The sequence below is a fragment of the Barbus barbus genome, assembly GCF_936440315.1.
Source record: "Barbus barbus genome assembly, chromosome: 18".
NCBI classification, from domain to species: Eukaryota; Metazoa; Chordata; class Actinopteri; order Cypriniformes; family Cyprinidae; genus Barbus; species Barbus barbus.
In genome coordinates, this window is record NC_136746.1 from 18132423 (window position 1) to 18147551 (window position 15129).

General features: G+C 37.9%; 1 protein-coding gene across 2 annotated transcripts in view; it reads right to left on the reverse strand.

The window, feature by feature from the left end:
* Positions 1–14506, reverse strand: part of LOC306884482 (stromal membrane-associated protein 1-like) — a 107675-nt gene extending 93169 nt beyond the window's left edge. The window contains exon 1 of one of the 2 annotated variants that reach the window (XM_079440376.1): positions 14213–14506. In XM_079440376.1, coding sequence (XP_079296502.1) covers positions 14213–14330 — 118 coding nt within the window. In that variant the 5' untranslated portion in view covers positions 14331–14506. The remainder of the gene's footprint in view (positions 1–14212) is intronic. The other variant, XM_079440375.1, reaches the window with a different exon arrangement.
* Positions 14507–15129: the final 623 nt, after the last annotated feature.

Genomic DNA, 15129 nt, shown 5'->3' on the forward strand with positions numbered 1-15129 from the left:
TGCAAGATTGTTGATACTGATTTCATTTGATTACTAACAGCCCTATGGGGTCTTATTATTTATCTAAATTTACTAATTAAAATGTATGAATTTAACATAAAAGATTATGCATATATAATAAGGTTAGACAAAATTACTCTAACAAAAGGTAAAAATGCCACTGAAAATCATTTTACGGTGGCAATTATAGGCCTTTAATAGTTCATTTCTATTACTGCTGTGAACTAACCATCAAGCAGAATATGAAGCATATAAAAAGCTTCAGGAGTCACGTGCTGTAACTACTGTCTAATTATCGTTTTCAAATGGATGAAATTGGATCCATTGAAAATGGAATACCGTTACAAATATCAGTTTTCCATATTGAGTTTCACACAACTCTAGAAAATACAAGGCTAACTTTCCCACCATTGCTCTGTATATATGCTCTGTATATACACACACACACACATACATAAAGATAACGATAATTATCGTGATATAATTTTCCTCGATAAAATGATATGAAGAGTTCGATAAATGTTCGATATAACATTTATGCGGCAAAAGCGGAACGAAACAGTACCGTTTATCCACTCGGATCACAGTACAAGTGCCGCACGGCGTGAGCTCACTAGAGCAGATGCGTTTACTCGGTCGCGCGAGCACTAAACAGCGCTGTGAGCGCTTGCATTCAGCGATGAACACAAATGACTCGGTAATTTAAACTAGCCAAACAGGAGAAACACTGTGAGACAGTCAGAAGGCTTTTCAATCTACACATCGCCATCATTTACCATGGATTTACTGTAGTAACACCATGGTATTATGGTAGAAATGTGGGATATTCTCACTGAATTTTATTACAGGAGTAATGGTATTTAATTATAGTAGGCTATGTATTTGTGATTAAGCTATAGCATGTGTGCATTTTTACTGAATGTTTTTAGACTACTGTTTTTCATACAAATAGGCTAACGTACCTAAAAACCATTTAGTTATATTTTTACCATGGTATTGAGGTGTGGTTTAAACTATGTTTTTCATGATTTAAATGTATGCTACTATGGGAGACCAATGCTCCCGTAGCTCAATTTAACCTCTGCATCCTAACTCAAGCTACTATCAAATGTGCATTTCTAAGAGACAAGAAAAAGTGATATTAATATTATCAGGCAACCCTGAAATAAGAAAAAATATATTTATTTATTTGAAGGAAAATTAATTAGTTTACAACTTTCACTTTGGAGCAAAAATCTTGCTTTAAACTTGAAAGAAATAAAGATTTATCATGATAATTATCGATATCGACTGATATCGCCCAGCCCTACATACATACATACATACGCTGGGTTAAATACAGCATATGTATTTCTATTTTCGACATTAGTCGTTTTCAACCAACAGTTGAGTGTACATACATACACACATAGACACACACACACACACACAGTGTACACTGTGCAGCTAGCTAGTATTTCATTTGGATCGTAGCCCTAAACTCTTCTACATGCTCTTTATGAGAGAAAGGCCCAGTGAGCTCTGCTCAAATTAATCACTGCCAGAGACACAAAAGGCTAAATTCCCTTGTTTATTCAGCAAAGACTGTAGCAACAGGGAGAGAACTAAGCCAAAACACACCATAATGAACATAAATCTAGTCAAAAGTTTAACCACATACTTATCCTGTAGGGCAATCAAAGCAATGTCTCTCTTGCACCACCTGCTGACAAACTAAAGCAAAGTACTTAAACACGCTGAGCCTTATTCACAAATATAGTTACATCACCAAACCACTTAAAGACACTATCGATTTGATGAGAGGAACAGCAGACAAGCTTCAGTAAAAGCCTTTAATTTAACACTAACCCATGCTGAGTAACTTAAAACTTCTGTATCCGAAAGAAGAGACTGTCAATAACACCAGCTTTGACTGAAAGTTTACCAAGACTGGCTCACTTCTAGGCCATGAAAGACAGAACTGAATTGACCCTACACATATGGCCACCAGCACACACTCTCAGGCTCAAACATCTCAGTTTCAGCAGTCACAGACTCCACACTGACATCCAGATGCGGCCCAATTTGATCCAGGCTTTGAGGGGAAAGGAATCTGTCTGAAAAGCATTATAAAGCAGCACAACAGCTGCTCTAACCGAAACCAGTCCAGCTGGTAGAGCCGTCCGTGAATCAGAAGGCTAATATTTGGGCAAAATGAAGATATTGAATGAGAAGATATTGGATGAGGAGATCTGAATCACTCATGCAGTGGGGCAGATAAGTATTTGATACACTGCAGATTTTTCATGTTTTCCCACTTACAAAAAATGGAGAGATCTGTAATTTTCATCGTAGGTACACCTCAACTGTGAGAGACAGAATATAAAAATAAAAAAATCCAGAAAATCACATTGTGATTTTTAAATAATTAACTTCCAATTTATTGCATGAAATAAGTATTTGATCACCTACCAACCAGCAAGAATTCTGGCTCTCACAGACCTTTTAGCTTGTCTTTAAGAAGCCCTCCTATCCTCCACTCATTACCTGTATTAATTGCACCTGTTTGAACTCGTTACCTGTATAAAAGACACCTGTTCACACACTCAATCAATCAGACTCCAACCTCTCCACTATGGGCAAGACCAAAGAGCTGTCTAAGGACACTAGGGACAAAATTATACAAGGCTGGGATGGGCTACAGGACAATAGGCAAACAGCTTGGTGAGAAGGCAACAACTGTTGGTGCAATTATTAGAAAATGGAAGAAATTCAAGATGACTGTCAATCTCCCTCGGACTGGGACTCCATGCACGATCTCACCTCGTGGATTATCAATGATCCTGAGAAAGGTGAGGGATCAGCCTAGAACTACACGGGAGGACCTGGTCAATGACCTGAAGAGAGCTGGGACCACAGGCTCAACGGTTACCATTAGTAACTCACTACACCCTCATGGATTAAAATCCTGCAGCGTGCGCAAGGTCCCCTTGCTCAAGCCAGCACATGTCCGGGCCCGTCTGAAGTTTGCCAAAGACCATCTGGATCAGGGATGGGCAACTTCGGTCCTGGAGGGCCACTGTCCTGCAGAGTTTAGCTCCAACCCTAATCAAACACACCTGCTTGTAGCTTTCTAGTGATCTTGAAGACCTTGATTAGCTGGTTCAGGTGTGTTTGATTAGGGTTGGAGCTACACTCTGCAGGACAGTGGCCCTCCAGGACCGAAGTTGCCCATCCCTGATCTGGATGATCCAGAGGAGGCATGGGAGAAGGTCATGTGGTCAGATGAGACCAAAATAAAACTTTTTGGTATAAACTCCACTCGCCGTGTTTGGAGGAAGAAGGATGAGTACAATCCCAAGAACACCATCCCAACCGTGAAGTATGGGGGTGGAAACATCATTCTTTGGGGGTGCTTTTCTGCAAAGGGGACAGGACGACTGCACCGTATTGAGGGGAGGATGGATGGGGCCATGTATCGTGAGATTTTGGGCAACAACCTCCTTCCATCAGTAAGAGCATTGAAGATGGGTCGTGGCTGGGTCTTCCAGCATGACAATGACCCCAAACACACAGCAAGGGCAACTAAGGAGTGGCTCCGTAAGAAGCATTTCAAGGTCCTGGAGTGACCTAGCCAGTCTACAGGAACCGTCTGACCTCTGTAATTATAAAACAAGGGTTTCTGTACCAAATATTAAGTTCTATTTTTCTATTGTATCAAATACTTATTTCATGCAATAAAATGGAAATTAATTATTCAAAAATCATACAATGTGATTTTCTGGATTTTTTTTTTTTATATTCGGTCTCTCACAGTTGAGGTGTACTTAGGATGAAAATTACAGATCTCTCCATTCTTTGTAAGTGGGGAAACCTGAAAAATCGGCAGTGTATCAAATACTTATTTGCCCCACTGTATATGCAAGTGCCTAAATTGGTTGTAGCTTTTATTTAATTATTTTTTTAAGCGACTCTTGATTAGAATTAAAACAATGAAGCAGATGTTTGAAACTAGATTTATAGTCACAAAGAAAAAGTTGCTTTGCTAATTAACAAATTCAGTACATTTAACAGACTTGCTACTAGACAAAGAATCAATGTTCACAGATCACTGTCAAATTGAACCTATTAGCAAACATTAATAAACATTTAAAGGGAAACTTATTCAAGTGTGCCTAATTTGATAATGCGTTCAGCTACCAATACAAATGGTCCCTATATTTTAATCCATTCACTGGAATTCCACAGATTTCCTTCCATAATCAGCTTTTAGAAAACCTGTAAATGTGTGCATAAAACCCTGGAAAACAAGTCTGCCTGTAATTACTGAAGCCATCATTCATATGGGAATGACATCATCTAATTTTTTGTGAAGGTTAGCATGTTTAGACAGAGCCTGAGCAGGACCGACTCCTCAGGGTGTTTGTGAGAGCCTGAGAATCCAGCCCAAAGGAAAGGAAGCTGCTGCTATAGCAGGCATTTCTAGAATTCACCCACAGAGATAGTGATCGTGCATATCATTCCTGTCAAAAAGAGGAAAGACTCCGTATTGTTTCACATAGCAGGGGAAATCCTTCTGATGGACATTACAGTGAGGTCAAATATTTCCTGGAATGAAGAGTTACTATATCTAAAAAGAAAAAAAAAAAAAAAACATACCGCATTACACTGATATTAAGGCTATGAATCGTTAAAAATGAATCAAAACTAATCTGATATTTAGTTTGGTCTTTAGAAATAATTGCACTGCCATTCAGAAGTTTTGGTTTGACAAGTTATCATCAAATGTTTTTGAGTTGTCTCTAATGCTCAACAAGGCTGCATTTATTTAATAATAAAAAAAAATTATAATAATAATTTTATTAGAGATTAATAACTTTACTGTCATGTTTATCGATTGAATGCTTCATGGCTGAATAAAATTATTAATCTCTTTCAAAACTGTTCCCAAACAGTAGTGTGTAAACAACCTATTAAAATACGCTTTGGTATTAGGCATAATTTTAAAAAATTATTCAATTTACATGATATTAATTAACTAACTGCACATCAATTTTTACTGAAAAAGACAAAATTAAGTTAATTCAAGGATATTACTCTGGCAGATGTCTACATTACAAGTCTCTTTAGAAATAAATATTGTTTGATGTAATGTCATAAGTAAGTATAAGCCTATCACTGGCCTAACAGTCAAGAGGCTGAATGATGTTTTTGGCCACCGTTCAAGATCCTCTAGCTCAGGGGTTCTCAAAGTCTACATTCAAAGGTCCAAATCTGAATTTTCATCAGTGTCAAAGGTCCGGAACAATTGGTTATTACAAAACGTGTTTTTAATAAACATGCATAACATATAACAAATACTCATTTAAAAAAAAAAAAAAAAAAAGGTTCCCTTTGCATTCAAAATACTTTAATAACAAGTGCAAAAGTGGCAAAACAATTCATTTAAATGTCAGCAGTAGAAGTCGACCTATAATGTTTTTTCTCTGGCCAATATTTAGAAATCAGGGCAGCCTATGGCCGATATATGATGCTGATTTTTTGGGCCGATTTTCTCTTTTTTTCCCTTTATATCAAAAGAGAGTTTGCGTAAATGGTTATTGCAGGGCACAAGATAGTAATAGTAGTAGTAGTAGCCTAATTCATAGTAATAATACATGGCTCAAAACTTCTGAAGCATGCTTTTTTGTTTATGTTTGCTGACAGACACCAGTGTTTCCTGCAGACTAGCAAATGCAAGTTGATTCTCTGCCAGCAGGAGGCGCTGTTGGAGCGTGATATAAAGCTGTTTCCCCGGTAACGACTGTAATCAAATAAGCGCTACTTTATCAGCCATTACAGGAAAGACCAAATGAAAATTGACATCAAAGCTTTTCTGAAGAAAACGGACGGTTCTTTTAAAAGATACATTCATATAAAAACACCCGCGCAGTATTTTATTTTTGAAACGCGCAGTGCTCAGTTTATTCAAAGAAGTATAAGCCTTTTGGAAAATCTATTTGTAGCGGTCAGTTTTGATATTGTGACAAGCCGCCACAAATAAATGTATACACTGGGCACTGCTATAAGACAAATTGCCATAATATAAGTGATAGCAAAACAAAACAAAAAAATAAAAATATTAGCGGTGAAATGTCGGCCGATTACGTCAAACGTCATACGCTCACTGGATGTCATGATGACAACAAATGTCATGATGGAAAAGTTTCAATATCTCGCCTGCAATTTCGGACCTTCTCCAAAAAGACATAAAAAATAAGAATAAATAAACAAATGATTTACAAGTTTAACGTGCGTTTATCAAAGTAGGAAATATAATTAGTGTTCTTGAAATATGAAATAGAAGCGGGTCCGGATTGAATTCCCTCCGGGTCCGGATCCGGACCGGAGTCTGGACTTTGAGAAGCACTGCTCTAGCTGTTTTTGAAAGCAAGAACACATGCAGTGTGAATGGCTCCTTACTCGTTCTGTGCTACTGCTCTCAGTAAGTGTGCTTTGGCAAGCTGTGTTACCTGTAGTAGCGGCTGGGACTCAAATGGGCAAAAACATGAAGACAGTTCTTCAAGGCTGATTTGCACAGATGCTAGGAAAATCCCTCACTATGTACGAGTCATTAGTTGCACTTTTTTACATACATGAATCACATTGATGTGTCAGCCATAATATTTGTACTCGCTGGCTTTTCAAATATACGCTCTCTGTTAATCATAACAACTTCAGGAGGATATAATGACCAGAACACACACAAATATGCTTGCTGACGCAGGCTTTCAGCAGTTCTTATCTCTGTGAGTGACAGTGTGAAAGAGAGCACACAGGAGGAAGTACCAGAGCACATTTCCTGTCTGTCCTTGTGGCATGTGCGTGTGCAAGAGGAAGTAAAGGATGGGGAGCCTATCAAATAGACGCATCTCTCAACACTCTTCAGTTGCCAGACACAATGCAAAATCAATACAGTGCGCACACACCAGTGGTGGTCAGTAACAAATAAGTTTTACAGTAAACATCTTCGTTACTGTACTTAAGTAAATTTTTCAAGTATCTGTACTTTACTGGAGTAGTTTTAATTTGAGTAACTTTTACTTTACTACATTCAACCAAAGCATAAGATCGTACTTTTTACTTCACTGCATTTCATAAAACATATCGTTACTGCTTACAATTATATCACGTGCTCCGAGACGCAGAAGCGGTGTCTGATTCATGATTGTTTTCAATGAACCTGTTAAATCGGTTCGCAAATCGCACCAAACGATTCATTCACGATTTGGAATGATCCGATTGCAGCTGTTCTCGAGTCGACAACTCACTGATTCAAACGATCCGTTTAGAGCGAGTCTCCAGTGAACTGAACTCACGAGTAAGAAAGAACCGGGAGATCTTGTGAGTGCAACTGATGCTGCGAAAATTAAGTTACTAATGTCGAATTTTAGGATTAATTATTGTAACTGAAAATCATATTTAGGTCAAAACTGTCAGTTGTTTGTGAACTAAATCTGCTGTAAAGGGTGATCTGTTTAAGCTCACTGAAATGTTTGAATGCACACAGATCTCTAACGTTATGTTTTAGGTCAAAAAACGAAACATTAAAATAACACAGATTAAATAAAATAACTGATGCACGTTCATATTCCCCGCTGCTGTAACGTTAGCACTTTTATTAAAATGCTACGCATTTAGCCCTGTTTTATATTGTTTATCAACCGTATAATTTTTTATATTATTTAGATCATCTAGCCGAGTAGACAGATATGAATGTTTATTCATAACCATACTGAAAATAAGTAAATATTGTTAGCTGATGCTAACTGTCTAGCTAGCAAGCTTGCTGGTGCTAAGTTGAGGACATTTTTAGATATAAAGTCCAAATATTTTTATTCAACAACCTAGATAGACTACATCTGATGGAAAAAGAAAGGATGTGATGTTCAGAACATGGTAACTACAGTAATTATCAAAGTGGGAAGTGATGCACTCTGGGGGCATTTGGCCAGGGGTGTTTTTACACCACAGACAAGGTTTGAGAAGAAAAAAAAAATATGAAAATATAATTATAGTTTCCTTAAAATGTTCTTCCTAACTTCAGCCTAATTCTCATGTCATATATCTGACGTTCTTAAAGTTTTAAAACACTTTTTTCTTACTGGTGAAAATTAGATGGTCAGATCCGTTTTCTCTCAGGTACATCACAATGCAAGCTTCACAGTGAACATGACTACATCACTCTCGTCAACATATCAACAACAAATATATATCTTGACTGCATATAGGGGTTATTTTGGGAAAATTCCAGGTATTTTGGGCTGTAGGATTATAAATGTGTGCTAATATAAAATTAAATCAAATAGTCTATATAAAATTGCTAAATAATTCTACCTATCAGTACTTTTTTACTTAAGTACATAAATTAGTACCTTTGTACTTTCACGCGAGTAAAATTTAAAAAGCAGTACTTTTAATTTTACTGGAGTAATATTTTATTATACGTATCTGTACTTTTACTCAAGTGCTTGATCTATACTTTGTCCACCACTGGCACACACACACACTTCTATCAGCACTTAAATCAGGAAAGACACACACACACTCTGCTGTCTTCTGTCTTGAGGTCTGCAGTTATGATTGGATCATTACTCATTACTATAACTGCCCAGAAGCATTCCCAGAATCTTACAAAAAGCTTGTGTGAGCAGACTCACTGTCTGTAGCCAAGTAGATATGATGTTGCTTTCCATTGGCTGATTTGACTATGGCAATCTGTGGGATCTTATGTATCCAATCACAAAATCTGACCGATAATGAATGCTGACCACCATTAACAGTACAGTTGATCTCTAATTGTGAGGTGACTAAAATACGACTCCGATCTGGGCACCTACTAATCACACAACCCACTACATCGTCTTAACTACTGGTCCTTTTACCCAGGATGCACAGCAGAGCAAGATTCAATGTAGAGAGAAAAATAACGATTTAACTGCATAGTGGGCAAAACAGTAATTATTATTACTAAATAATAATAATTAAATAAAACAACATTGTTATCGTTAACTAAAATATTAATAATTTCCTTTAATTGGAATAAAGCTGAAAAATAATAATAAATAAATAAATAAATAAATATATATTAGATTAAAAACTTTGTTGCCTTTGTGAATAATTGAAATAAGTTTTAGATTTAAGTATTAAAACTATTAAAATTAAAAATAACTAAATACTGACAAAATTAAATTACCCTTTAATATACCAAATGAGAAGGTTTCCTGTTTCCTTACAACATTAGTTGATTACTAAGCGGATTTTCCTTTTTGCAACCCAAACTATCATTATTATGGTGTTATAAAGCACTCGGGTAAATGGAAAGTGAAGAATAAATATGTAAATGTAATTACTAACTGTCATTGTACCATTAAAAAAAAAAAAAAAAAAACATTCTGACAATCTGAGCAGCCAATAAGGTGTATAATGCATGGCCTCACTGAAAACAGCCTTCGTCCCACAGCACTAAACTAGATGACCTGTCGAAAAATAGGGCCTGTTCTTATCGCCAGACAACAGGCATGTCACAGTCTGTGTGTGTGACTCACAAGTGCCCTGAGTTCCAAATACGGGTATATCTAATAGGGGTGGCACGGTTCGCGGAAAAAAACCGAACCGCACGGTTCTCCACACACGGTTCGGCACGCGCTAGGACCGCGGTTCAACTGAATTCTGACAACGCATGTGGTTTGTTATAAATAACACGTAAAACAAATAGGGTTCGGCTAATGTATGTTTCTGTTAATGGATGCGCATTCTGGCTTCCCAGTACATTATAACAACAGCGATGAGAAAGAAAAAAAAAATAAGTGGACAAATCATTCACTCTTGTTCAATGCGAGTGCCGTATGCTGGAATATGAGCATTTATTCCGTCATCACCCGGGTGCTGATAGCGCGCGCACAGGTGAGACCTGAACAGCACACTTTGATATCGGTGATTAGACTAAAGTCATGTAAGCTTTGCCAGCTCAAATATTTAAGAGCCAGAGGAGCTCGCGCGCGCAGTGAGAAGATTTGTGCGTGCGCTCATCAGAAGCGCACAAACCTGCGCCTCAAAACGCGCGCAAATATGAAGCTCTCTCTGAAGTATTGTGTTTTAATGGATAAATTCACACAAAATTCTGTCAAAATGCCCGTCTTGGTAAGTATCCTATAGCAGACATAGCCGGCTGGGCGTACAGTATCAGTGCTTTCTCTTAAAGTGACAGTTAATATTAAATAAACAGCAACAACAAAGAAATCACTCACTGCTCTTGATTGAATCGCTTTTGTAACTTTAATAAAGAGTAATCTTTAATTTATACAGTCAAATATGCAATGCTGTTTTACCTTTGATTACTTTAACCGTACTTCAATTTCTGTACCTAAAAAACCCCCTGAAAATCACTGATTATTTTATTTGTATCTTTACTCTATTGCATTTTTATTTGTGCTGTTGCTTGTAGTTAAAGGTCTGCTTTTATTTGTGTACACTCACAATGAAAACAAAACAGATTTTATATATATATAACATGTAATAATATGTAGCATTTTCACATCAAAATAAAAGAAACTGAGCAAAGTAGATGTCTTTTTTTTCCCTGTTGTACCGAAATTGTATCGAACCGTGACCCCCGAACCGAGGTACGTACCGAACCGTGACATCTGTGTACCGTGCCACCCCTAATATCTAATGTTCTACAGCTGGAGCAAACCATTTCACTCAGTGTAAATAAACAAACACAGGTCTGCAAAAAAAACACAAAGACTATGAGTGTGTTTGACACTCAGGCTAACACAAAACCTGCACACACAAAGCAAATATGACCTTAAACATAGGCTGGCCTGGTTTCGTTTTCCAGTGATGTTCTGCATGTCGGTGACAGCGGGCAAAGTGCCATTAGGCAGTGAGAGAGCAGCACGGCAGAAAGTAAATAAAAGCCTCTTGACACACTGTGCTCAGCCATGTCTGACCGATCCCTACTATTCTGTCACATCTAATCACATCCATCGGCTAGAGCCAACAGCTCCTGTGGTGCCACACTTGCCCCATCTCTTCTACTACACTACTTGGCAGAGCAGAAGTTCATGGTAGTTTCTCAATGCTACACATCAAGTCAAGTCAAAGTTTCACAGATGAAGACAAAGACATGGGGAAAAGCCACAGCAATTGTTATTTCATCATTTACTCACTCTCACGAAATGAGATGCTTTGAAAAAGCCAAAAAAAGCTGGAAGACCAAAAGTTAAGTTAGGAATGAAATGAAGGTAAATGATCAAATCGGCCACAATCACAAAGCAGCAGAATAGGCTTATGAGTCCTGTGTTTGAGTCAATATGTTTGTTGTTGTTTTTTTACGGGAGTGACAACCGCATTCTTTTATAATCAAACTCACACCACAATTTTCTGGACTTACAATCATATTTTTGGCAAAGCCCTGCTGTGAGAACAGAACCTGAGGCAGAGCGGCTCTCTGTCCTATCCATATTAGTGTGTTTAGCATGTCTTCATGCAAGGTTTCGGTAACTTACAGAGACGCAGAAATGAGCTGTGTGTCATCTGAAGGTTTAGAACCAGTCTCTGTCCTCCACCGGAGCTGCTCCAGACAGTTCTGTGGTCTGAGCGTAACTAAAGCGCTCTGCTCATTACAGAGGTATAAAAGCTGTGGTCGGTTAATTAAGATTTAATGGATGAAACTGTGCCTCAGTTGAACTTTTGTCATGTTAAGTGTGATAAGACTTTGCCGTTTTGGATGGTGTTATCTTTGGACATGGGAAATGGTGACAGCTATAGTCACAAACAGAATAAAGGCTTGACTTCAGTTGCACATTCATAAAGACAGTACTCGGTCCTCTACTGCAAGCTGCTGTGTGAACAGGACATTTCAAAACGCAGATCTATAAGTAAATGTGAATGAAGCCATATTCATTTTTGGGTGAACTATCCCTTTAAATTGGCCTCAGTTTCATGAAACAGCATTAGCAATCCATTTTACACTCAATGTGCCTATTTCTGAATAAAACTGCATATTTAACGAGGCAAAAAATGACTTGAAAGATGATTTTACCCATTAGCCTGTAATCAGATGTTTAAAAGAGGGCATTTCACAGAACCAATGTAAAACCCAACAGCCTCCACAACCTAGGCGATGCCAGCAAGAGGCGCTATTACATTTTGATGAAAAAATTTAGACAAAATTTCCCCCCTAAATTATGTGCTGATGATTTAGGGCACAATAACACCTAGAAATTATATTAAAGGGATAGTTCACCAAAAACAAAAAAATGAAACTTGTACGATGCATCATTCTTCTGTGAGAAATAGGCCCTAAAATATGTTTTTTGAGAAATATATCCCAATTTGTGTGCTTATGCACTATCCACATTATGTGAGTAATATGTTCACACTTAAAACTCCAAAAAGATGAATACCAGATCATGTACTTAATATAAAATTCATTCACCAGATGGAGTACCTTGTGCACAGACTACATTGCGTCACTAGGAACATACAATGGAAGTCAAAGGTCACCAATACTCTTGATTACCAACATTCTTCAAAAAAATCTTTGTAATGTTTCACAAACAGGTTTGGAACAACATGAGGTAGAGTAAAGGATGACAGAATTTTCATTTTTGGGTGTAAAGAAAGTAAATGATCACGTTGACTACAACATTCTCTAAAAGCTGTCATTCTTAGGTTAATAAAGCTGCAAAACTCCACCCATCAGCATCGGCATTATGTAAGAGCGAGAAAGACAGGCAGAAAGAGGCCAGGCAATATGAGCAGTGAGGTGTGACTGCAGTTAAGACACTGGAGAGCTCAGAGTGGAAGAAACTGGACGAAAGCTGAGAGGGGAGCTTGAGAAGGTACTGGCCTGCAACATCACCGCAGAGCTGAGGACTGCCTTAACATTCTCTCACATCTACGGAGAAAATGGACTTTGATGGGAAGCCAGAAGAGGAATTATAACAGAATTTAAAGCAAACATCTGGGGAAAAAATATCTGAGCTTGCAACAGGCCACCTGTGAGCTTGCATCAGGATCTGTTGGTAAGATTATAGTTGGCAAATAGCAATGTCACGGCCACTAAGGCCAAGAATGGATATGCACCATGCAACCGAGAGGAAATGAGAACGCATTTTGCTCTCAATGTTCAGATCAAACACAACTACACCAAAGTGATCTGCTTGCAACTTTGTGACAACATTTACAACGACATATTAAAGTTGCGAATTAAATGAAAGTAACAACAAATCTTTTCTTCTGTATTGTGTAATGGATTAACGAAACAAAAACAAATTGTAGGGTGGCACTTGGTTCTATGCATCAGCTGTTGATTCACTGGAAGATCGAGTTATGACGTTCTGATTAAACATCAGGAGGTCAAAGCATTTTCAAATAATTAAACATGCACAGATTAATCATTCACAATAAAGTCTATAACATGCATTTAGAATATAAATGGCGAAATTTCCACACATTCTCATATTATTACAAAACATAACCTTCCCTGATAGCACCAAAACACTATACTGATACATGTCTAAGCAATTTAAGTGAACTCCCCCCAAACAAAACGGAGAGACCACCCACTTGAGCAGCTATTATAGTTACAGTCACCCAGTTAAAATCTAAAGAAAAGATATTGGTAGAAACTGCATTCACTTGCTTAATGCTAGAGTATGGCTTCTAGCTGCATAGTCCCTGTGGACACATAATAGGGTATTATATACACTGTTTCAGGATGAACCATTATAAAACAGGTGGATATGTGGGGGAAAAGGTATCACAGTGTTCATTTGTAGCATCATTAAAAAGCAGGTCCACATGTATAAATTAATCTCTCCTGCATAACATCTTACGGTGACAGTATCAGACCTGCTGATCAGTTCAACTCCACACTGGTTTTCCATTCATGCATTAATAATGGTTTTGGTCAAGGACACATGGCTGAATAGTGATTCGCCGGATATCAAAGCACAGTGAGCTGTCAACCTAAACAGGGTCTGTGCGAAGTTCATTTCAAACGTGATCAAATACGCTGTCTAAATAGGTTTCGACACCCATCAGCGGCTTTCCTCCCGGTGACTCAGGAACATAAGAAAACCGAACAGCCCCTTTGTGTAACGAGACTCCTGCCGCGTACAGGTGACCAAAACACCCCACGCGAGGTTTTAAGAGCCGCGGGGGAGATTTTAGATCATCTCACCTTTGGCTTCGCAGTCGGCGCAGTATTTGTTATCATCCTCTCTCAGCATTTTGGACAGAATGGCCTGATGCTGCTCGTTCAGTTTCTGAGCCTTTTCCCTCTCCGATCGCGTCGTCATCTCGGCCCGATTTCTGTCAGTGTTTCTGGATAAAATCACCTGTCTTGCCCCCGATTCACTCTGTTCAATTGTAGCGTTGTAAATGTAAGACCATCCCCTGTGAAATTAAGCTATGTGGGCTCACGGCAACGGAGCGGCGGCTCGGTTGAGACAGATCGGAGGAACTGGCCGGAAGCGGAAATGGAGACGAGGAAGGTAAGGTGAGCCGATTAAAATAGAATTAAAAACACGGTGAAATGGGAACTGGGAGAACGTATAATCCAATTTAAGTGGTGTATTATTTTTCGATTTAAAAGTCAGACCTATGCTTTGTGAAATGCAAATATAAGAGGGCAATGTTACTTTTACGTCATTGCTGACGTATGTATGCGTTGGCAGGTTGGAAAGCCGGTTTGACGCGAAATATGAAATTATGATGTTTGATCAGATCTTAAGTTACTTAGAATGTAGTCATTGGCCAAATGTTTAAATCCCGCTAAATACACTAGTTTAGACTAAAGCTACTTTAAAAACTGGGTGACATGAAAAACTAAATTTGCGAAAGTATAATGTCTAAATGTTAAATCGTGATGATACACTTTTAAATATTTAAATAATGAAATTATTTAAAAAATATTTTAAACCAAGCAAAGTTTTAGCCACTTATTTTAAATAAACAACAAAATGTATCAAATACAAAATAAAAGAGAAATATGTCAAAATGATGATACTGTTCAACAATGTATAACTTATTTATTAAATGTGCCTTCAGAATTTATAATACCCTGCAAGATATCAGCCAAAGTACCATTGTTTGTTC